The sequence below is a fragment of the Trematosphaeria pertusa genome (assembly GCF_010094035.1).
Source record: "Trematosphaeria pertusa strain CBS 122368 unplaced genomic scaffold BU26scaffold_14, whole genome shotgun sequence".
Lineage (NCBI taxonomy): Eukaryota > Fungi > Ascomycota > Dothideomycetes > Pleosporales > Trematosphaeriaceae > Trematosphaeria > Trematosphaeria pertusa.
In genome coordinates, this window is record NW_022987225.1 from 410,174 (window position 1) to 432,193 (window position 22,020).

The following is a 22,020-nucleotide window of genomic DNA, read 5'->3' on the forward strand; positions in this document are numbered from 1 at the left end:
TGCGGAGCCTTTTTTGCGCATCCACTCCATGTCCAACAGGCGCTGCATCTTCTTAGCATGGCTGCTTCAAACGAAACTCAAGATATACTTGTATGCTGACTTTGTGAACCTAGGACGAAAGACAACTACGAGTGAGTACACACCAGTTTCTTCATTCTCCTTCACCGTGTTTCTCCCATACCCGTGCAGTCATTCGTCATCCAGGCACAGCACCGTCATGGCTACCGAAATCAGTCACCAAACCTACGTTCCCGATGATGTTCGGACCCCCGGTGCATCAACGCGCTCCCATTTTTGATTCCGATACGCTCGTCACTCCGCACATACATTCTAGGACGGCGGCTATCCCATACCTTCCCTCCTACTTGATTGTTCTTCACTTGATCCACCGAACACCTCGAAAGTTGTGGAAACGACGGATCTACACTATACGTGCGGCAGCCACGTCGCAAAATATTCAACCACGCCGTTGGCTTCAGTTGCGACGCTTCGAGTGCACAAACGTTTCCGGCCTCTACAGACAACATGGAATTTCGATTTGATCCTATCACTTTGGCGTCTCATCCTCGTTCTCCATGCACTTTATGTTCTGCATTGCCGATACCTCTGGACTTTACTGTTGACCTACGCTATATTCGTTTGAGATATTGTGGTTTTCCGTAGAAATTTGCTGATATAGACATAGTGCCTCGGCGTTGCAACCTTTGCCGTCAATACGGCCATTACGCGGCCCAATGCCCGTTTAATCGGGAGATGTCCGACCTCCAGCGCGGGCTGGAAGCGTTGGGCGCAAGCCAAGTATGTATTATTCCATGTTAACCAAATTCTACATAAAGCCTTTGGATCTCATTCTTCATTTCACCCTTATCAAAGCCATTGGGTTGTTCTTTCATTAACACCTGTAACAGCGCCACAGCCTCACGGCGGGCATCCGTCGACGTAAGTAGATTGCCTTCTTCACTTCCCATCACTCTCCTTCAACTTCGTGTCTTGGTTTCCGATGCGATCTTTCGTGAATTACCTATCAACTCGATTTCGCGGTGTCGGAAGAGTCATCGGGTCCTTCGTTCTCGCACCTGATCACGTCTCGTTCCTGTACTGCTACTTTTCAACTCGCTACGAGTCACCATTTCAGCGCCACTTGCCGTTGTGGAGATCGACGGTCGAGGACCGTTCGAGCCAGTCAATCTACTGCAACTTGGAGTGTCGATGCGATCTTCCTCAAGAGCGAAGGATACAGGAACTTTCTCCCGAGAGACGACAAGCATTACGATGATCTCTTCAAAGCGTCTTGCCTGCCCAAACAACGGTCGTTACTGCGACTTTGTCCCTCTCAAGACCAATTTCGTTGTATCGCGAAATATGTGCTAATTTTGAGTCATAGAGCAACAACTGCGCGCACAGCGCGGCGGCCGGGGCGGCCGTGGCGGCGGTCGTGGTGGCCGTGGCGGCGGTCGTGGTGGCCGTGGCGGACGGGGCGGCGCCCGCGGAGGTATCAAGAGCTGTAGAAAGACATTGCTGTGAGCATGTTGACATTTGTGAATAGGCCAGCAGCAGCAGCAGCAGCAGCAGCAACAGCAGCAGCAACAGCAACAGCAACAGCAACAGCAGCAGCAACAGCAACAGCAGCAGCAACAGCAACAGCAGCAGCAGCAGCAGCAGCAGCAGCAACAGCAGCAGCAACAGCAACAACAGCAGCAGCAACAGCGGCAACAGCGGCAGCAGCTAGCGGCGGCGGCGGCAGCAGCAGCGGCGGCGATCGCCCGCGCCCGCGACCTCGCCCGCGCCATGGCGCCTCGTTGAAAGCAATTTTTTTTCTTTTGGGGTTTTGTCTTTCGGGGTTTTTTTTTTGGGGGGGGTTTTGTCTTTTAGGATTTTTTCTTTTGTTTGGTTTTTTTCTTTTTTCTCTTTTTTTTTCTTTTTTTGTTTGAATTCTACATGTTGGCATGATTATGAATTTGTGCTCTCTGAAGATTGTGACCTGTGTGCATGCGACGTAGTAACTAACCGCCAAGGGAGGGATTTAATGATATTACTCAATAAGATCGGAGCAATTCTTCCGTGTCCCTGTTTAACTGCGATTTGTATCTAATTTGGATTTAAGGATTAATATATAATTTGTTAGACGAATCGTTCTTAGGATTCTTACTTAGTGCTATCCTAATTTAAAAGCATTTAACGTCCTTTCTTTTTTAATACATCTTGGTCTAATTCTACTCAGCGTCGAGATTGACGGAGAAGCAGGCGTGGAGGGTGGGAACACAGCCATATCCGGTACGAACAAGTGGCGTTCTATCTACGTTTTACAAGCTGATCATCATAGTATGTGGCAACCCGCACTTTGAGAGTGCTGTTAGAGAGGGAGTACGTTCTGTTCATAACCGGGTTTCGACCCGAGGAATCGGAGGCAGGGAAAACAGCACGCGGGAGGTACTGCTAAGCAGGGCGGCTTTCCGGATTGCAATAGAAGTCTTAACTGTGACTGAATACTATGTTTTTCGTCTTGATCGTGACCTGGTTACCTTCTCTGCTGTGAGCATCTTACGTGATCACTGAGTAAGCATATTTTACTGTTCTCATACTCTGGCTCCGCTCAAACCCTGGCTGTTAGATATTAGATAAGTGAGCTCTCATCTCGAAAATCGAGAATTCGAATTCAAGAATTCGAAATTGTACTATCCCAATTGGAATTCCGAAAATATGGTCCTGCCAGGTGTACGCCTTGGCCTGTGCGCGTGGCGCGCGGGCAGCGTTCCCACGTTGTAAATCAGAGGACATGGCCAATCAGTCCTTGCATTTTAAGTGCCCACACGCGACGATCGCCCGTGCGGGCGAACTCCCTACGGCAGATTTGAGAATATGGCCAAATCGGCCGTACTACGTAGCATGAACGCCTTGCACAACAATCCCGTACAGTGGTGTTCACTGAGGTGGGACAGCAAGTATAGACGATCCAATCATGTCTCGCATGTGGAGGCCGACACCACATGTGATTGGACTGTTGCCTCAGGGGTGTCCCACCTCAGTGAACACCACTGTACGGACTACAAAGGTGGGCTCAAAAATTATATCAATCACGTGCATCCAGGGATCTAGCAGGGGTAAGAACACCAGACTTTTGTATTCCTGCATCTCCCCTAAATCTCTATATTAATTTCTTAGGGCTTAGAAGATAAGATAAGCTATCTTAAATTATAAGAATCTAGTATTTCATAGTAATATTTATACTATGTTGTAGAGAAAGAGACGAGACGCAACTCACGGAGACTGCCTGCTGCCTACTTAAGTAGTCACGATCTTGAATTTTTACGTTGCAGCTATAATAACCGATAGCATAGAAGTCAATTTGATTCAAGCCGACTTCGGATACAGATACACCTTAATCTCCTCCGCTCTGACTCGACTAGGAGAGACTGCATCAGATCCTAAGGCAACGACTTTTGACCTCTTTGTCAACTCCTCGATCACCGCCATGGCGTTCAACATAGCTTTGTAGCCGCCGATATCTTCCACTACGCCACCCAATTTCTCTTTCAGACTTGTGTCGGCCATGATTCTCTGGTTGTTTACAATATTGTTCATTACTAATGCAAGCCTATCTGTTTGATTGTGCAGAGCGGGGATAAGATTTACACCCTCTGGCTATGGGGAATCTATTGCGACGTGCATGATATTGATGCCCACTTGGCACTGCCCATCTCTTGCTGAGATCCAATCACACCGAGCCCCTGAGAGTCTTGAGGAACCGCGCCTTGCTCAGCACACTCTTGGCTATGGTGGCGAGCAGTCACGCAGGGGTCATAGGCATAATGCATCTGAATATGGAAGGCAGACACGTCAGAAGCAGTTTCGGTTGGCGGAGTAATGTGAAGTATGGCGGCTAATTCTGAATATATATCAGTAGCAGGAGCATGTGTAACACGATCATCTTCTTAAACCATTCCCAATGACGACCGAAGTCACTCTTCCTAGCGCAGTCGAGTACGACGCTCCAAGACCTCTTTGGTCTGCGGATGAAGTAGAGGTAAGTCGGCGTCCCCCATACTCCTCTACCCGCACCAAACTTACCCCGTCAAGTCTCATTTTCTTCTCTTCGACTTGCCGTCGCTGAGCCCGGAAACCTACTACGGATCAGGGGCATCGGAAGAGAATGACGTGCAAATCTCTTCTTCTGTGCCTCCATATCCTTTCCTTGGCCACTCCTGTACTATGCAAACATCGGATACAGAGATAATTGGCATCAATGGCGTAGGCGAAACCGACATTGACTCTGGAGTCCCTGTGAATACGCTTAGCGAAGCTCCGGAACCCGCTGAACAAATATACCGGGCTGAGGGCAATGATGTTGGCTCCACCGTGGCTGACACCATCGATCTGTCACGTGCGGCTGCCGCTGCCATCAACACCTCGGACTTCTCGGCAAAAAACACTCAACTTGGTTCTGAATCTAGCGTGGTTGAGCCAGAAGGAAGCCCAGATCAACATCGAGAACTGCCCAATACTGTAAGTCCGCAGGCTCAGAGACTCTTGACGAAGTACCGGTCGTGGCGCAGGATAGCGGTACTAGGAACAACGAGGATATGCCTCAGGATACTTCAGAGGACACTATTAATGACTCTTCCGATATCCTTCCAACAGAGCTATCATGTGTAGCGGACCCTGGTACTGATAGCTTCGTAACTGGCAGACCAATATCTATCACGCTAGCCACGGCGAAATGAAGTCATAATGACGTCAGTGCCTCGTGAGCAGCGCCTGCGTAACAACCAACTAGCATCAACATGTGCGAAAGAATATGTGTGTCAAGCTTAATATAATGATTTTGACTGGATACTTCGAGTGATCTTAGCTAATCCGCTCCCTGATACCTATACAGCTGAGTTCTCCAATGGGCTCAGAGAGACCCGGTAGCAATTCATGTCGCCCTTTCACACGTCTATCTCCTTGGTGCTTCTCTTCTTGCCCCGAGAAGACTTCGAATGCAGGTCGATGCCGTGCACAGAGATGAGGTGCGACTGAAGGCCGTCTACCGAGTCGTGATGCTTGTTGCAAAGTCGATGTGGGCAGCTGTAAGCGCCCGCCTGAAGTGTTTCCATGTGAGATTCGATATGTTTCTTTAATTTCGGCGGATCGGTCCATCTTACTTCATCGTTGCAAAACGGACATCGGCCTGGCATGATCACTACATCGCGCCAGTAAACCACTCCACATGTCAGATGCTCGCTTCCTGACTCTTCACATGTGTGATTCCGCCCACTTGAGAATTGCGCACAATCGAAACAATAAGAGGTATTATTCGAGATACAATGGCATTGCAACAGGTGCAGGGCCCTGGTACGCTTTTTGGTTTTGCTGAGATTTGACTCCGCAGTACGGACAACACATGTTCGCTGTAGGTGGCTTTACTGGTCTAGGGTACCATACGCAAACCTCGTTCGAGTTTGCAAGGGTTATGAGCGATCGGATGGATTCCTCAAGAGAAGCGGGCCTACCGGACCATAATTTACTGATCACATCTGCTTGCAAAGTGTTGTGCTTTAGCATTCGACGAAAGAGGATCGTTGGTTCGGATCTGACACGTGCATCCGCTGGACAATCTGTGACCTGCTCTGCAGCTGGTATAGAGACGATGGCGTTGTGATGACGTTTTCGATCTTGAAGGTACTGTAGTCTTCGAGCCTTCTTCATGACCTCGCTCGTTTTGGTTGCTGGGAATTTGGCGGCCACCAGATCAATGATTTCTCTGTCTGGCTGTAGGTTGCGTTTATCCAAGGTTGCCCCAGGAGGTTTGGGGTCGTTAAGGTCCCTTGTGAAAGCAATGCTGCGTGTCTTGTCCAGATGTTCCGTGTCCTCGGCCAGACCTCTCACAACGCTTTGTGTGCCAACACTGATGACGGACGACATGTAGGCATGATATATGTTGTCATTCAGATGGGCCATCGCTTTCTTGAACACGTGACCCGATACCTTCCCTAAGAGGTTATACTCAGCGTTGCCCGGATGAGTTCATGATGACACTTACCTTCAACCCCATTGCCGAAACCGCGTCGAAATGTATAGTATGTGAGCGGTTCCTCATAACCACATCGCTCCCCGAGCTGCCTTAGATATTTCCCGATGGAAGTAGCTGACATGATTTCAGTTTCGGAAATCTTATTTCCCTCCAATTTCCGGAGAATAGGCAGCTCCATCTTATCCTCTTTGATGTGATATTGCCTTGAGTTGGTGCCAGTTCGGATCCAGCGTTTATCGAATTCAGCAGGGTCGTTGTACTCAACAAATACTTCATCCGGTAACGCCAAGCTCATGAACCATCTGTACGGGCATACGAAGTATCTCTCGGGGTCGAGTTCTTCGTAGAGCATTATTACAGGCCTTGGAAAGAAATCAGCAGTGTCTCATCGCGGTCCGTGTCCGAAGCCACATACAGGCTGCCCTCGTTCTTACGCTGAAATTTGCGGTTGCGGAGTGTGAGAGCGATCTGATATCGTAAGGTTCCTGATGCTTTGTGCGGACAGAGGGATAACCTAATGTCCTTGTACTTAAAGCCCTCATTCGAACCGCGGTGGCCGCTAGACTCAACGACCTCCCCAGGTCTCAAACCCCATATCGAACAAACGAGTTCGTAAAACGTAATTTCCATCTTTATACGGGGATGTGTGTAGGTGTACTCGTCGCAGCACCACTGGAAAGTAATGATCTCTTCCGAATCTGCCCACAGAGCGACCTCTTTCTTTCTTGTTTTAGTAGACACAGTCCCTCTATCGACCAGTCTCTTCAAATGCTTTTGCTAAAAGTCAGCTGCCGCGTAACACTTTTTAAGCGGGGTGCATACCTCCTTGATCAGGACTTTCTCCTTCCCATCGTAGATGTGCCCCGTACCTATCTTCACTATTCATTGCAGCTGCTGAATCTCCTTCACCAGGGTCTAAGCTCCCACGTGCTGAGCACCAGGAACCCGCGGCTTCGCCATCCTGCTCCTCCAACTTATATATCCCTTGATCCACGGGATTCTAGGAGGAGTTGAGAACGGGTTGTTGATTTCCGCTTGGGCAAATGGTTCCGGCAAGTGTTGCGCATATCTACGAACAATGAGCACCTTCTTCATCCCTCGAAACGCCACTGACCTTCTCCACAATCGTAACAGTCGTCGAAGTCCCTCTTGGTCGTACGCTCGCACTGCATCTTCAAGTGAAAGGGTTTCTTCTCCTGCGGCTATAGCTGCAATGTCGTCAAATACGTCCATGGAATAGGCTCCACCACGTAGAAAAAAGTGTCAAGCTGGGCAGTTGGTGAAGGAGGGAGAAGTTGTCTCGGCGGACAACACTTGCTGACATTTGCCTTAGCTATAGAGAACATTTTGAACACTGCTTGGGCGATACGCCTGGATGCGCTTCCTCATTCAACTGAAGGATCTCTACGCTGCCACATCTTTGGTTTTCGTTTCTGGATTCTGACATGTCAAAGCGCGGATGGTGTTAGTCGCGCTAGCCGAATTCGGGCGCGTTAGAGCTGCGAGACTTTCCCCAATTCAAAAGTCGAAATCGAAAACTACGCCTCCATACACGGCGTACAAAACCTCTTATATAGCACTGCAGGATGGTAGTCCCACTAAACCACAAGCCCGTTTTCATCTGATTTATGAATTTTTCGGTTCTTATCAAAATATATACCTATATGAATTTTTCTCAACAAGAGCCGCCTTTCAAGAGAACCTCCTCCAGTGGTCACGGGAACGAGCGAATCTGACAAAAGTTCTACAGAAGAAATCTTTGCGTGCGGTGGGGTTAGTGTTTCGGCATTCACGATGATTGGTTTAGTTAACACGGCACAATTCCGGACATGGGAGGCCTTCCCGAGAGCACACCACGCAGAACCCAAGCATTTCAACGATCGCCATCAGGAACGCCGTCAGCCTCGTTTGTGTCATTCCATATACACCCCTGCGCCGGAGCGAGAAATACTTTCGGGCCCCCCGATGATGCACCGCTGCCCGGTGGGGATGCCGTAGCTGTGAAGCGCATCCTTACGCACACATGAAAAGCTGCCGGGGCGAGCTTGATTGGCAATAGAACGAAGGAACTGAAGGACGAAGGCGCGTAGACATGTTTGCTATTAGCCTTCCTACGGCCGATTCGTTCGTTGGTCACCGGGGAGCACAAGGCTGAAGCAACCCATGTCCTATTTGGAAACAACCTGCGTCTACGCATACAATTGACGGCCAAATGGAAGACGAGGCTGAAGAATCATACAAAAAGGCAGCCCGCCTCGTTCTCTCACACATCCTTTACTACCACATTACGCCTCCAATTTCCTTCCGTTAGAAATGGACGGCAGCGACGACATTGAGCTCGCGCAGAGCGCTCATCATGGAGCAAATATTACCTCTCTTTCGTCCTCGTTCGAAATCGACAGGTACAAGGCGAGGACGCACGTGTTCAGATCCACGCGAGATACCACTAGTCGTCGTCATCCAGAAAGCCACGTCGAATACCGCGAATCCAACATTCTCCACATTCTTCGCCTCTTGTCACACCATAAGATCAGGGTTTTCCCAACTGATCTGCTCAGCACACAGGAAGTCAGGGAGCAATTAGGACAAGGCAGTACATTTCACGTCTATGCCTCAGAGCTACCTATCTGGAGAGCCCTAGCCCGTTTCCAATACAGGAATCCCACATTCCCAAGGCGAGGAGAAAGGTTTCATTTCATTGATCACACCGAAACAAGGTGGAATAGGGCCACAAAAGGAGCATACAAGACACTGTTGTATGATGAGAACACAAGAAGAGATCAGCTGTTGGCGGATCTGATCGTCGAATTGCGCATCCTCTGTCACCCGCCACTCCAGAGACACCCGAATATCATACATGTTCTTGGATTCGTGTGGATTCGGGATGAACAGTTCTTCGCAAATGCGAACGAGCTAGTTGAGCAGAGCGAAGAATTTGGAGAACCGCGAGAATGGCCGACTATCGTTGCCGAGAAAGCCCCACACGGGTCTCTTCGTGACTTTCTGGGTTCTGGGGAATATGGAAATGTCCCTTCGTCTTTGCGAGCGAAGGTCTTGCTTTGTGCGGATGTCCTTAACGGTCTCGTGGTATGACTTGCCGAAGGTTTATTCTTTAAGAGACTAACCACCGGTAGGCTCTTCACGCATGCGACATCCTCCATGGCGATGTCAAGTGCGACAACGCTCTCGTCTACGACAATTCAACAGAAGGAACAGCAGAGAATTGGCGAATCAAGCTCTCGGATTTCAGTCATTCAATTATCCTCAACGAAGACGAGTTCAAACCTGAAGATGTCAAAAGGTTGATCCGCGGAACCCGGCTGTATAACCCCCCTGAGCTACAGCTCGAACGTCCATACCAGACCTTGCAGCAAGTCAAATACTCAGACATCTGGAGTTTTGGTCTCTTGGTGTGGGAGGTCATGCTAGATGGCACCTTACCTAGATGCACCATCGAGGAGTTTCGCGAACAGCGTTTGTGTACCATCGGACTTCGACATCTGACTCCTGTCGAGCACTGTGAGGAATACCTGCAAATGAGACACCCACGAGAGCACCGACTCATTCAGGTTATCTTAGGCTTTCTGGACACTTGCTTGCAGCATGACCCTCTATGTCGGTCTAGCGCTAGGCACTTGCTCGCTTATCTCCAGGAGAAGATGGGATTGGGGGAGAGATACAATCTGCCACAGTCCCCTAGAAATTCGGCCCAACTCGCATCTTTAGACGACGTCCCATTCTTCGAGGTCTCCGATCATTACTACGATTTATTGTCGACATTGACAGTATCGCAACAAGTGTTCAAAGGCCTCGACGATCTAGTAAGGTCCTGGCCACTAGCTAATCCTCGACCAAATCCGAAGTTGCGCATGCGTCTCGGTGCAGAGCTTCAACTCGGGCTTTGCTATGCTGCCGGTTTTGGTGTTCAATCCGATCGCCAGAAAGCCATTGCTCATATCACTAACGCCGCAAGAGCTGGCCTTGAACCGGCTCGGGCCATCCTCCCAAGGGTATATGCTGGCTTGGGAACTCGCATAGAAGACGCCTGCCTCCCCGAGATCGTGTCGTGGCTTGAGGACGCATGGCGAAGCGGATCAGTGACGGCAATGCAAGATCTACATACACTGAGAGCACATATCAATACAGTCACCCCATACACCTTGCCGGTCACTCTGCGGCCCCGAGAAGGCCATTCCAAGCGGTTACTAGACCTGCCGCCACTTCATGCAGCAGTCCTCAGCGGCAACATCGAGGCTGTCATTCAACATAGTTCATCACGCCAGGAGGTAAACGTTCGAGGCGTCTGCGGAGAAGTTGCTCTGCATTACACTATCTTCGTCCCGGCATCCGCAGGCAACTTGATTGCGGAGACTTTACTGAATGCCGGAGCAGACGTTTTCAAGCCGACATCAGATACAATTACCTTCAGTGAGCAGGCTTTCATCCTCAATGACGTCGGCGTCGGTATGACACCCCTTCATCTCGCAATCAGCCATGATCACGTTGCTCTCTTCAAGTTATTCATGGAATTTCAAATGGATCCCAGTAACGAGAGATTATGGGGACCACAAGGAAGCGTCCTAGCGCTTGCCGCTCGCTACCAAAGCATACAATGCCTCACTTATTTGCTTGCGGACCCTACCTGGAGCCTTCTGTGTGAAGAACACGTAAACCGGTTCGACGACCGCAAGCTATCGCCGATGTATTACGCTTGCCGACCGGATTACTTCGACCACTTGTGTCGATACCAATTGGATGGTATACACCCTCATCCAGTGGCGCTACCAGAGAGGCCCATCGTCACAAAGGAATCTCAAATTATCAGTCTGCTTCGGTCCGTACACGCGACGCTCAAGGTCCACCAGGATGACATCTTCACTGTTATGCATCTTCTGACTTCCTTTGGCGACCATGCCCTCCTTGATCAACTCCTTTCTGAAAACGACGGGTCAGATTTGAAGGATCAGAGGTCCGAAGCAGGCTGGACCCCTCTTTTCGACGCCATCGCCCGAGGTCGACTCGACACATTTCATCTTCTTCTGAAACATGATGTCCAGATGAGCAATATATGGACGGACTCTAGCCCGCAAGATATGCATGCACTGCATTTCTGTTCAATGCATCCAGGCTCCGTTGCAGTCACCTTTGCGGAAAGTATTTTCAAGAAGGATCCGAAGTGTTTGAGCTCAAAAGACAGCAGTGGAAACTCGCCCCTTCACGTCGCGGCAACGTATGGCCGAGTCCAGTTAATCCGTTATCTTGCCGGGCGGAATGCTTTCCTCTATGCTCGCAATCACTCCAACAGGACACCCCTCGGATGCGCGATCGCTGATCGTGTGGCAATAGCAGTACGGGAACTTTGCCGTATATTCGAACAATCATCGCTGCCACATATCTCCCACTTCTCTGGTGCTCGCAAGTGGTCGGAAGGGTTCCATCCAGTCCATCAGCTCATGGCCGAGTGGTCCCGCGCCGACATCCAACAGTCCGACGAAGCATCATTGGCCCTTCTTCGGGAGCTGTTACAGTACTTCCCTTCGCGTACCGTATTTGGTGTTAATGCCGTTCAGAGGATGCTCTATTATCCCATAGATCTGAGTGGCGTCGATTTCGCCATCTCACGAGGAAACACCGAAGCAGTCCGAACCATTCTCGATTCAGTTGATAAGACAGCTCATCTGAGCTATTGGCAACTCCAGCGCTTGATATGGGGCGAAGCTAGACAATGGGACACCGATGAGGAAGCCAAGACAGCGGTTACTGAGGAGATTTGGTCGAAATGCGACTCGAAGTTCAGATGTATGCGAGCGCAGCGACTCGCTCGACCAAGTCTACTTCCGGTCTTTTGGAGGGTATAGTCAATCCCCCGTCACAAACAACCACGCAGCTACACTAACTTATGTACAGTAAGCAACTCCTTCTTGCAAGCAACACGTGAAACATTCGAATATTTGCTTCTAGCTCCTCGTCTCTTGCGCATTTGGAACTGACTTGCAACCATAGGATATACTACTCCCTTTACGGTAATCTGGAACATCGGCAATTCGCGCGCTCTGTGGAGTGGCTTAAGAAGAACCATCACCTTCAACAATACCGTCGGCAACCTCTAGAATACAGCGAGTGGCTACCAACGCGGCTTCCACTCATGTCCTTCAATTTTCTTTTATTACTTGTTGTTGAGCTCCCCGCGTTGGGCTACTTCATCGCTACTGCCAGAGATCCGTATGCGCGATGGAAGCCCATTACATCGATGTGGGTCACTGTTGCATTCCTCCTGGTGCGTAGGTCTTTCGCGTAGAATCTTCAACGAGAATCTTCAATGAGCTCCGTATGCTGACCGGCTTAGACAAATTTTATGCCGTTTTGGGGTAGCGCCTTTCGAGTGTCTTTCGTCTACTTCAATTCGCTGAGAACGGAATATTCTCCCGTTTGTGCGGCACGCAGCCTCCTTCAAGTCGCCTTTGTCATCTCAGTCAATGTGCTTTCCATCTTTGCGGCTCTTCTTTTATTTCCACCTTGGGAAGGTCGACTTCTCTCTAGCAGCTTTTGGAGCGGGCTTGCAGGACAGGGAGAAGATATTCGTCATGCCGATGACGACTTCATGCAACTTCCGAGGGCTAGCCAAGAACGCATTCGGAACTTGAACCACTGGTGTGGTGCATTGGTTTCATGGCACTTGATAGCGATAGCGTAAGTGCCTCATACCTGGCATCAGACATATCTTCGATGTAAGATTAAGACTAACGTTCTATCTAGACTTCCGGCTCTGGCTTGTTGCATGTTCTCCGTAATGGATGGATGCATAAGGAGAAGGATGCAGCATCACTACCTGTGTACGAATAGACCGCCCTCGGACAGGAACACTACGACACATTAGCAAATATACCCTCATTTGCTATGAGCTGAAGCTTGTGTGGTCACTGGTTTGTCCACTTCGTTCTTCCAGAGACAAATGTTTTAAAGGGAGTCGAACGCGAATGCGATTAGCGGTATAATGCCGTGGACAACGCCATCGAGATTGCCGACGCCCTCAATCTGATGACAGAACTAGTCCACCGCTCCTTTAGGCGAAAAAGCCGGCCACCTCCAGGACCATACTCTCAGACACTGATACAGCTCCGAAGCCGCAACTATTTAGATAGCATGCAATCCGACATAAATCTTCCCTCTCTCTTATCCTCGGACATCTTCCAATTGTCAGTTCTCATTCTGAGCTAAGAACACAACTAGCACCGTTGCATATCTAATCGCAGGGGTCAGTCCCGATCGATTCTGCTAGATCCTAACTCACGTCGTGCCTGCGACGAAAATTTCGGATGTCTTTGCCCTGGTCAACACCGTTAAAACTAGAATGAACAGCGTCGCCGATATCCAGATAAGCACTACGCGAGCACGGAGGCTTTCAATTGCACTGATCGTAACGATGGGGACGAAGAGCAGTGTGACAAGAACGCAGGCGAGGACAACCCGCCCGAATCCATGAAGCAGCGCATTCGGAAAGACCCACAGCTTGGGTTCTCGAGGGTTCGACGTTCTAAGCTTCTACAGCTCTTCAGTATCCATGCATAATCGCGCCTGAGTACTTACCGAAGTCCACGCTCTCGGCAAGCGCATAAGGAGTTGCTCCGCTGAGACGGCAACGGCGTTAAGTGCGATGTCACTCGCGTCTTTCTCAAGCGTCATAGTATCCTCCGCCGTATCGATGTACTCTGTTTCTTTCCTAGCGATCGAGCCGTTATCCGCAAGCCAGTTCCGGACGTTGGCCATATCTCTGCCTCTGGCTTCACACCTCGCAAACGCATGTTCGTTCCTCTCTGCAAGCGCGTCTTCCTCGATTTACCAAGTCAGCCACATTCCTTAGAACAGCTATATCCTTCGAATATCGATATACATGGATACAACGCACCGTACTCGGATAGCAGAGTGTCAATCTCATCAAGAATTCGCTTGCGTTCAGGATTCTGGTCCCGCCGCAAACTTCCCAGATAGAGAGGCTTGCTTTCGGAGCGATCTATTTCTTGCAATTGTTGTTCTAGTACCGAGAGCTGGTCCTGCTTGCAGAGCATCAGGCGGAGCCGCAGCGCTGTGAACCGTCGGAAGATATGCAAAGAAGAATGGGAGCCGAGGAAGGCAGCGAAGCGTGGGTATCCAGACGGCGGGCCATTCACTAGCAACAGATCGTCTTAGTATGAAATATCCAGGCTGTTCATTACAGTGTAAGCGCCTCGGAACTACGTACCTTTTGGTCTCGCTACGGCTCCTCGGTGTGTATTCTGTGACGGTTGGAAGATCTTCCTGATCTGTCCAATCGTTAGGTTCCACATTGTTCCTCCCTCTAGTCGCATAAATTAAGGATTGCGTGGTAGTTTAAACATCTTGCCGCTCCATGCGGAGGTTTTCCCGGAAGCAAACGGCTCTATAGTGGAGAAAGCGCAGGAAATCCATACTCATGCATAGCTTACAAGGCTGAAGGATGCATAGGCCAAGCTAGCACATCGTTTTCCGCGTCCGTTAGGCAGACTCTGATTCTCACTCACTCTTCCTGATTGGTCACGTTCGTTATACGCATGCATGAACGCACAGCCTTCCCCGAAGGTGCGCGATGAGCATGCAGGAGCCGAATGCGGCATATAGAGCAAGTTAGCCATATAAAGTTCTGCGCTGCTGCCTCAGTGGCATGAGTAAAAAGCCACTCGCTTTCCGACAGATTTCGAATGCAAGGCTTCGACTGAACCCACTATGGCGTCCAACCAAACGTAAGTCGCCGCCCTCTCTCACAGTTCCGAGAAGCTTACTGATGTTGATCATTAATAGCCCTAGCGCATACAATGATGGTAGCGACGGAAACCAGAACAAGCCTCTGCGCCCTACATACAGGCCACTTGTTCGCGTGAGCCTTCTCTCCACAGCGACGGACTAAGATCCATCGTGGTAACTGCTGTACTGTAGGACGGACCAAAATACCGCGTCTCCGATTGTGTATTCTTGTCTCGAGCGAGAAACAGGGCGCTGGAAGGACCATACTTGGTGGCTAGTGTGACAACTTCAGGCAAATATGCGCTGTGTGTTGAGGACACCGGTGAGAATGTGGACGGCGGGGCGGAGTTCGATGAGGGCCAACTTACTCTTGCCTCTTGACTAATGCAAGCCCACCAGATCCCCGCGCTTCGGTTTGACCGGCCTTTGGCTCGACGATGACCGGAAACTGGGGTGGGCGGGGGCTGCCCAATGGTAGGCCGGACAGATATGCCGGCCTACACTTCGGGCGTTGGCTTGCAGCTGTTGACCTCGTGGAGGCTGTCAGCCTACCTTTCAGCCTTGTGGATTAGATACTGAAACATTTCACCACTAGAAGTTGCTCCTTCGTTTATTATCATTACGGTCGTACCTTCTTCATCGCTTGAGGATGACGACAGAATTGGTCAGGAAAGAAGACATCAACACCGTGCTAGGCGAGCGTTTCGACCCGGCATCCTCTACAATCTACAAGAGCGTTATTGTCCTGCTTCTATACTGGAAAGACGCCGATGGGGACTACAAAAGCGAGGCAGATCAGCTTGAGCGCCTTTTCAAGCAGAAGTACAATTACACAGTGCTCCGCTTCGAGATCCCTTCCAAAGACAGCAACCTCGCCCTCCATGACGAAATCAGCAGAGTGAGGCGGCAATTCAGCACCCCTCGCTCACTGACAATTATCCACTATGGCGGTCACGGAGATCGAGACGATGAGCGATCTGAAGGAGAAGCGTATCCTCCGAAGAAGAGCGTCTGGGCCGCTAAGCGACAAATCACCGACGACAAGGTACTGAACTGGTCGTACATCCAACCTCAACTCGGCCTGGGGAAAGGCGACTTCCTCGTAATCCTCGATTGCTGTTTCGGTGCTCAGGCAGCCAGGGCTCCAGAGTCTCAGATAATCCCACCAAATGTCGAACTCCTTGCTGCTGCTCCCATGGGATGCTCGACTCCAGGGCCAGGGCCATTCTCCTTCACGCACGCCTTCATCAATGAAGTTGAGGATGCTCTCGCGAGACAAGGCCACGCGGACATCTCGGAGATTCATCATCGTCTAGCTGCCGGCGATCGGAAACTGATCCAGACCCCTACCCACTTCTGCCACGGGAGGCAGTCCACAATCCGACTTGAGCCGCACTCACCGGCGCGCAAGACATCACCAGTCCGCGATACTGAGACAAGGCTGATGATGCAGATGCTTGTCGATAGTCCGCTGGACCACCACCTCCTGGACAGGATCGTGAGATGGCTGGTGAATTTCGTGCCACACGAGGTCTCCGGCTTACAGGTTACTGAACTGGTCCACAGAGCTGCCGCGGCGCAGCACTTCATCCTCCAGGAATCATCCGGATCGCGGTCTGTGCTGAAGCTTGATACGCTACCACAACCATCGAAAACGGAAGTAAGAAGTGCCTGGGCTACCTTCAACTGGAGTCTACGTGACAGTTTGAGGTGGCTTCCTAATTTTGGAGCTCCCGCCGAAGACTTCAACCTAGTAGATATTCCGAGCGAGCAGTACGCAGCTGATATCTCAGAGGAAACGCGGATAAGACAGTTCCTGCAGAGCTTTGATGCTAACATCGTGCTTTTGGAGAGCGTTATTGAGAGGAACGTCTTTGCAGTTCCAGAACTTCTCGAAGAAATCCACTTAGCGGACGCAATCCGGGATCCAACATCGAAAGACCTCGGGCTCGTGAAATCGCTCCAAGTGCGCCTAGAGAACCTCCGATTCGAAGAAAAATTACAGAACCTATCATCCCGAAATGAATACTTCCTGGAGTTCCGGACCGATTCTAAGCTTCCAAGCGCGGGGTCTTTGACCTGTGAGCAGCATCCCAAATTCGGCCGCGTGCTTGTCGAATACTCCCACTATGCGAGAACGGACAAGGAAACACAGCGCAGAAACGATGCTCGAATGGACCACTTGGTGAAGATCCTGAGTGGGTCAAATTTGGGATTCAACACTCCAGCTTGCCTGGGATGGACCGCCGTTCCGAGCAATTTTCGGTACGCGCTGTTATTCCAGAATCCGCACGGCGACACTCATTGCCCCATAACGCTGTACGACATCATGGGCCCTCCCGGTGGCGGTGGTCGTGCAGTGGCGCGGCCGACACTTGGCCAACGTTTCGAGATTGCTCAAACGATCGGACAGACGCTCCTGAAATGGCACGACGTCGGCTGGGTCCACGAAAGTATTTCAAGCCTGAATGTCATCTTCTCCCTCGACCGCACCACCCTTACGGTCGACTACTCCAAGCTCTATCTCTGCGGCTTCTCTTTCAGTCGCCTCACCTCGCGCCACTCCACACCACGCCACGGCGAAGACGACATCGTGCGAGACGTATACCAGCACCCAGAGCGCCAAGGCAACAGTCCTGAGCAGAGGCACACCAAGGAGCACGACTTGTACTCTTTTGGGGTCCTGCTGTTTGAGATAGGGTTTTGGGGTCGTGCGCCCGATTTTTTCAGCAAATTGGTGCAGCGGGCAGAGATTGGTCTTATACGGGGCAAAATGCTCAACCGCATCGAGCATCTGGGCCGGGAGATGGGCACGGCATACGCGTCGGCGACTCAGCTGTGCCTTTCGCAGGATTTCGGTATTGATGTGGACGATAAAGTACAGTCGCGGCTTGCAAGAAAGTTCGAACACCAGGTGCTGAGGAAGCTGGATGCTGGGACTCGACTTGACAGCTAAGGCTAGGTTAATTAGTTATGGTTCGTCTGGGGTACGTTAGTGATCGTGTTTTTCTTTTTCGCGTTCGGTGGTAGGGTTGGGGGTTCATGTGTTTCATTGTAAATGCTCATCAGGAAGCAATCCGTGCTTTTCTCCATATTTTACTATATCCCAAACGCCTCACGTCGTGGTATACAATACCTAGCGCCACCAGCTCTATCATACAACCCGCCTGACACTCTTTCCGGATACGTCGTCACGAAGTGCGCACAAGCAGATACTCTCCTCTTTCCCTTGACACAGCCATGCTCGTGGAGAGAAGTCCTTTCTTCCCGTCCTGATCCTCAATCAAAATTGGCCACTTAGAAGGGAGGCAGCCAGAACTGGTATCCTCCGTTCTTCATCCGAAAGACGCTGAGGAGGAAGCTGTACATGCACAGCAGAACGCCACTCCACAGGAAGACGGCAAATTGCTGGGCCCTGGAGTCCGCAATGCGAGGCACCTTGAGGGCGAGAGAAATGGTGGCGAATGCGAGGACACCATCTAAAAGATCGGATCAGCCAGTCCTTCACGAAAACATTCTCCATGTAACTTACAAATTGCGGCAACAATCTGCGACTCAAGACCAAATTGATTGCTGAAGCCACCGGCAAAGTAGGTGATACCGCCTTTGGGGTCGCCAGCCACGTATGGCACCTTCCTGATATGGTTGAACATGTGTCCGCTGGTGAAAAGGAGAATGGTAATCAGGCTGAAGGCAGCCCAGAGGTTACGGTTCTGAAGGATCGGAGCGACGTAGGGGGACGCCACGACAATGAAGGTGATGACGCCGAGGACGGCGGTGGTGACAGACACCATCTTCACATAGTTGATGGGTCTGTGGATGGCGGGTCTGGGGAGGTCGGCGGGGAGCTGGCGGGAAATCCAGGCGTGGATCTGTTCGGCGGATTGTGGGCTGTCTTTTGCGTTAATTTCGTGAGCACTACGTGGTCATGTATATGGGCTCTTACCCAGCCGTGAAGTCGAATCGAACAGGTTGCGAATCGAGCTTCGCATTCGGTCCCACGGTAGGGTGGAAGAAGAGCAGGACCGGAGCCGTTTGGAGCATCAACTATCGGCTGTGTTAGCTAGCGAGCGTCCGCCATACGGCCAAGTGGCGGCATACCGATTGGAAAGTGTTCTTTCCATCAACGAAGTCCAATGTACCGAAGAGCACTCTGGTCTCCGCTTTCTTGTCACCCTTCACCCAGCTCTTGCCCAACACATCCCACTCGGGCTGGAATTCCCTGCATAGTGTACATCCGAATCGCGTCTCCAATGCCGTAAGCAGTATGGCAACTGAGTAATCCCGCGGAGCCTTGGTCAATTGCGTGTACGAGGAGTCGTCGAGCTTCAGCGGGCCGTGAGACAGCGACTGGGCGCGGAAGTCATTGAAGCGGTCGCCGGAGGACTTCTTAGCTGCGAGAGCTGTGAAGGGCAACAGAGATGCCGTGAGAAGCTGTAACCACCGCATTGTGCTTGGTTGAGTGTGGTGCGTGGGAGTTCGGAGCTCTGGGCGGTTTCTCATGATGCTTGGTGAACGTGTCCTCGAAGATCGGCCTACGTAATCATGCCAAGCGAGCCGTCGACAGGGGTGGAACGTGACGAGGCTTCGAATTCACTGCAAGCATCACCCATCGTTTTCAAACGCCTAACTGCTCTGCTCCTGATGTAATAACCTCTATACTATGTGCTGAGTCACTGTATTCTCTCGAACCCTAACATCTATTCACCTTACACCACTGTGGTCTTGGCAGCGGGTCGCACCGCGGATTGTGTTTGTTTACGACGCGTCTACCACCAGCGCCCCTCCAAACCTATCCTCACCACCTACACTTCTTCGCATCTTTGGTGTACAGCGTTAATCATGCCTATAAACATGGAAATAGATCATAGCTCCGAGGTAAAAGACGTGAGTGAAACGGCGCGTCGTGGACTAAGAGACATTAACTGATCGTCTACCTGTAGCTTCAACATTCGCTGCGAACAGCAAGTCTTGAGCTCAGCCTCGAGCGAAGCAAGCACTCGGTCGAGATTGTCGCCAAAGATGAGGAAATCCGGAAGCTGCGAGTGAGCCAGTGCTTGCTGCAGGATGCGAACAGCGACCTACACGAACAGCTCGAGGAGGAACAGGCCCGATCGGATGACCTTGAGAACGCGCTCGATGAGGCTTTGGTGCAACTCGACGAGCAGAGAGCTGCGGACGAATTGGCGCAAAACCAACTCCGAACGCAGTCCCGAGAAGTCGCAAATCTGAAGGTGCGCAAGCGTTGCCCCCACAACAGACTTTCACTGACGTATTGGGAAGGCCGAACTTAAGGCGATGGAAAATGTTACTTCCGACTCGAACAAAATTCTTTCCGAGAAGCTCGCCCTCACCCGCGAATTGTCATCCTTACGCCCCGAAGTCGAGCATTTGCGCGCCCAAGTCGAATCCAACCAAGGGCTGCTCGCCGAGAAACTATCACTACAGCGCCAGCTGAACACCCTGCAAGTGGAACTCGAGAACGAGAAGCGGACTGCTGCCCGCGCCTTCGCAAAACAGGGAAGGAGGATGGAGCAGGACGACGATCTCCGCGGGGAACTGGAGGAAGTCCGCAAAGAGCTCGCCAAGGAGAAGAAGGACCGGTTGAAAGCCGAGGCCGCCCTCGCAAAGGCAGAGAAAGCGGTCGAGAAGGTCCAGTCAGACCTGGAAAACGAACAACAGGCAATGGAGCGGGCTCAGGTCAAACTGGACAAAGTCACTAAGAAGGAGGCCGGCAAGGCGAGCAAGCGGAACGAGGGACATGACGCTGAGCTTGAGCAGCTCCGGCAAGAGCTGCATCAGGAGAAGGCCGCTCGTCTGAAAGCCGAGAAAGCCAGCAAGAAAGGCACCGAACGGGACGCCGAACTTGAGGAGCTTCGCCAAGAACTTGACCGAGAGACACGAGAGCGCCAGAAGCTTGAGAAAGCCAATAAGAAGGGCAGCCAACAAGAAGGCGTACAGACGGAGGATCTCAAGAATGCATTGGAAGAAGAGAAGCGCGAGCGCAAGAAGCAGGAGGAGGAATACACCATGACGCTAGCTGAGCTGCAGGGTCGCAATGCCGTGCTCGACGACAAGCTCAACGCGTTCAGGGAGAAACTGCGCTCCACCAAAGAAAAGTTGAAAGAGAAGGAAGCCGAGCTTGATAGGGTCGAGAGAGCCCAAACCGCACCACCGGCCAAGGCCTCCGTGGACTTAGCCAAGAAGCCTGCGAAGAATGCTCGGAAGCGTATGGCTGTCTCGGTTGAGCCTGAAACTAATCTTGGAACTCCTGGAGATGGCTTCCCGGCGAAGAAAGTGAAGCGTGGTGCTTCCGTTACTGCAGTCGGCGACACTTCTACTTTCTCCCTCACTCCTTTCCTCAATCGCACGGGGAACATGGCGCCCGGCGAGACCATAATAGAAGAAGAGGAAGAGGAAGAGCAAGGTGTTCCACAGGAGGCAACTCCTACGGCGCCGCCGAAGAAGGCTCCCAAGAAGGCGGCTGCACCAAAGGCCAAACCGCTTGCCCCGTCCGCATCGAACAAGGCGAACGCAAAGCCCGCTCCTCGCAAGAAGGCCGCAGCGCCAACCCTGGAGATGGTCACGGAAGAAGCATCCGAACACTCTCAATCGAAAGACACCTCCGAAAACGCACCCATCACAGTTCCCCTCAAAGACAAATCCCTCGTCCCTAAGATCAAGCCCCGCAAGTCTCTCATGTCCTTCGCTACCTTCAACGACGAGCCTGCCGCGGAGAAGAAAAAGAAGCGTAAGCTGGGCACGAGCGCTACGGGCGGTGGACTCGGCAAGACGCTCTTCGATGCTGACGAGGAAGATGAGGGGCCCTCCAAACCGATCGTCAGCAAGGGACTTTTCGCTGCCAGGGCTCTGGGGAAGAGTGTGCTGGGTAAAGGGCCACAAAGGCCAATCAGCGGCGGGTACAATATGATGTCAGAAGAGGGGTTCACATTCTCGCCACTCAAGAAGGATAGAAGGGGTGTGAGTATCCTGAAGTAATAAATCCCACCTTCTGGGCGGCTAAATGGCGGCGATGCGCTCTGCATGTGCGTTTCTAGGAGATGTTGGAGGCTGGGGTGTCTGAAGGCTTGGGTTTGCATCTCACGGCGTCTAATAGGACATATGTCATGCTTGGTCTGTCTGGTCTATGGTTTAATGGTTGCTATCGTGTAGAACGAATGTTATGCTGATACTTCATGCTTGTCTGGCCGCCTTCAAGCCTAACGGGAAAATCAGACGTGTCTACTCAG

At 51.3% G+C, this 22,020-nt stretch overlaps 7 protein-coding genes across 7 annotated transcripts; 4 read left to right on the forward strand and 3 right to left on the reverse strand.

Moving 5' to 3' along the window:
- Positions 1-3,794: 3,794 nt before the first annotated feature.
- Positions 3,795-4,654, forward strand: BU26DRAFT_522478 (uncharacterized protein; the record flags this gene model as incomplete). Its single annotated transcript, XM_033829795.1, has 1 exon — positions 3,795-4,654. Exon 1 carries the CDS (start codon positions 4,210-4,212, stop codon positions 4,651-4,653), a length of 444 nt encoding a protein of 147 aa, XP_033679684.1. The 5' UTR covers positions 3,795-4,209.
- A 1,318-nt stretch (positions 4,655-5,972) lies between these two features.
- Positions 5,973-6,784, reverse strand: BU26DRAFT_579299 (uncharacterized protein; the record flags this gene model as incomplete). The annotated part of the gene is made up of 2 exons (XM_033834446.1): positions 5,973-6,375; positions 6,429-6,784. Coding segments are annotated over 2 exons (759 nt in total), but the record flags the coding sequence as incomplete, so codon positions are not given.
- Positions 6,785-12,204: 5,420 nt separating this feature from the next.
- On the forward strand, positions 12,205-12,971 carry BU26DRAFT_84228 (uncharacterized protein). Its single transcript, XM_033836394.1, has 2 exons — positions 12,205-12,703; positions 12,770-12,971. Exons 1-2 carry the CDS (start codon positions 12,369-12,371, stop codon positions 12,888-12,890), a joined length of 456 nt encoding a protein of 151 aa, XP_033679686.1. The 5' UTR covers positions 12,205-12,368; the 3' UTR covers positions 12,891-12,971.
- On the reverse strand, positions 12,919-14,408 carry BU26DRAFT_522480 (uncharacterized protein). The gene is made up of 5 exons (XM_033829796.1): positions 14,253-14,408; positions 13,920-14,180; positions 13,601-13,839; positions 13,305-13,555; positions 12,919-13,256 (listed from the first exon to the last, which is right to left on the reverse strand). The coding sequence occupies exons 1-5, from the start codon at positions 14,335-14,337 to the stop codon at positions 13,211-13,213; spliced, it is 882 nt and encodes a 293-aa protein (XP_033679687.1). The 5' UTR covers positions 14,338-14,408; the 3' UTR covers positions 12,919-13,210.
- Positions 14,409-14,752: 344 nt separating this feature from the next.
- On the forward strand, positions 14,753-17,635 carry BU26DRAFT_508688 (uncharacterized protein; the record flags this gene model as incomplete). Its single annotated transcript, XM_033827105.1, has 6 exons — positions 14,753-14,769; positions 14,828-14,903; positions 14,963-15,075; positions 15,170-15,244; positions 15,440-17,437; positions 17,470-17,635. 6 exons carry the CDS (start codon positions 14,753-14,755, stop codon positions 17,633-17,635), a joined length of 2,445 nt encoding a protein of 814 aa, XP_033679688.1.
- Positions 17,636-17,800: 165 nt separating this feature from the next.
- BU26DRAFT_522481 (uncharacterized protein) lies at positions 17,801-19,272 on the reverse strand. Its single transcript, XM_033829797.1, has 4 exons — positions 18,872-19,272; positions 18,717-18,817; positions 18,303-18,661; positions 17,801-18,249 (listed from the first exon to the last, which is right to left on the reverse strand). The coding sequence occupies exons 1-4, from the start codon at positions 19,217-19,219 to the stop codon at positions 18,068-18,070; spliced, it is 990 nt and encodes a 329-aa protein (XP_033679689.1). The 5' UTR covers positions 19,220-19,272; the 3' UTR covers positions 17,801-18,067.
- Positions 19,273-19,612: 340 nt separating this feature from the next.
- On the forward strand, positions 19,613-21,769 carry BU26DRAFT_533381 (uncharacterized protein; the record flags this gene model as incomplete). Its single annotated transcript, XM_033831154.1, has 3 exons — positions 19,613-19,657; positions 19,747-20,004; positions 20,054-21,769. The coding sequence occupies 3 exons, from the start codon at positions 19,613-19,615 to the stop codon at positions 21,767-21,769; spliced, it is 2,019 nt and encodes a 672-aa protein (XP_033679690.1).
- Positions 21,770-22,020: the final 251 nt, after the last annotated feature.

Excerpts from the sequence above, each read along its gene's own strand:
- BU26DRAFT_84228 (XM_033836394.1), top strand. The coding sequence starts at position 12,369 with ATGCCGTTTTGGGGTAGCGCCTTTCGAGTGTCTTTCGTCTACTTCAAT. Across the intron at positions 12,704-12,769 it reads TGGCACTTGATAGCGATAGC|ACTTCCGGCTCTGGCTTGTT; the intron begins GTAAGTGCCTCA and ends CGTTCTATCTAG.
- BU26DRAFT_522480 (XM_033829796.1), bottom strand. The coding sequence starts at position 14,337 with ATGTGGAACCTAACGATTGGACAGATCAGGAAGATCTTCCAACCGTCA. Across the intron at positions 14,181-14,252 it reads AGCCGTAGCGAGACCAAAAG|TGAATGGCCCGCCGTCTGGA; the intron begins GTACGTAGTTCC and ends ATCTGTTGCTAG. Across the intron at positions 13,556-13,600 it reads TGCCGAGAGCGTGGACTTCG|AAGCTTAGAACGTCGAACCC; the intron begins GTAAGTACTCAG and ends GAAGAGCTGTAG.
- BU26DRAFT_522481 (XM_033829797.1), bottom strand. The coding sequence starts at position 19,219 with ATGCGGTGGTTACAGCTTCTCACGGCATCTCTGTTGCCCTTCACAGCT. Across the intron at positions 18,662-18,716 it reads CGATTCGACTTCACGGCTGG|CCCACAATCCGCCGAACAGA; the intron begins GTAAGAGCCCAT and ends CGCAAAAGACAG. Across the intron at positions 18,250-18,302 it reads GCAGATTGTTGCCGCAATTT|ATGGTGTCCTCGCATTCGCC; the intron begins GTAAGTTACATG and ends CCGATCTTTTAG.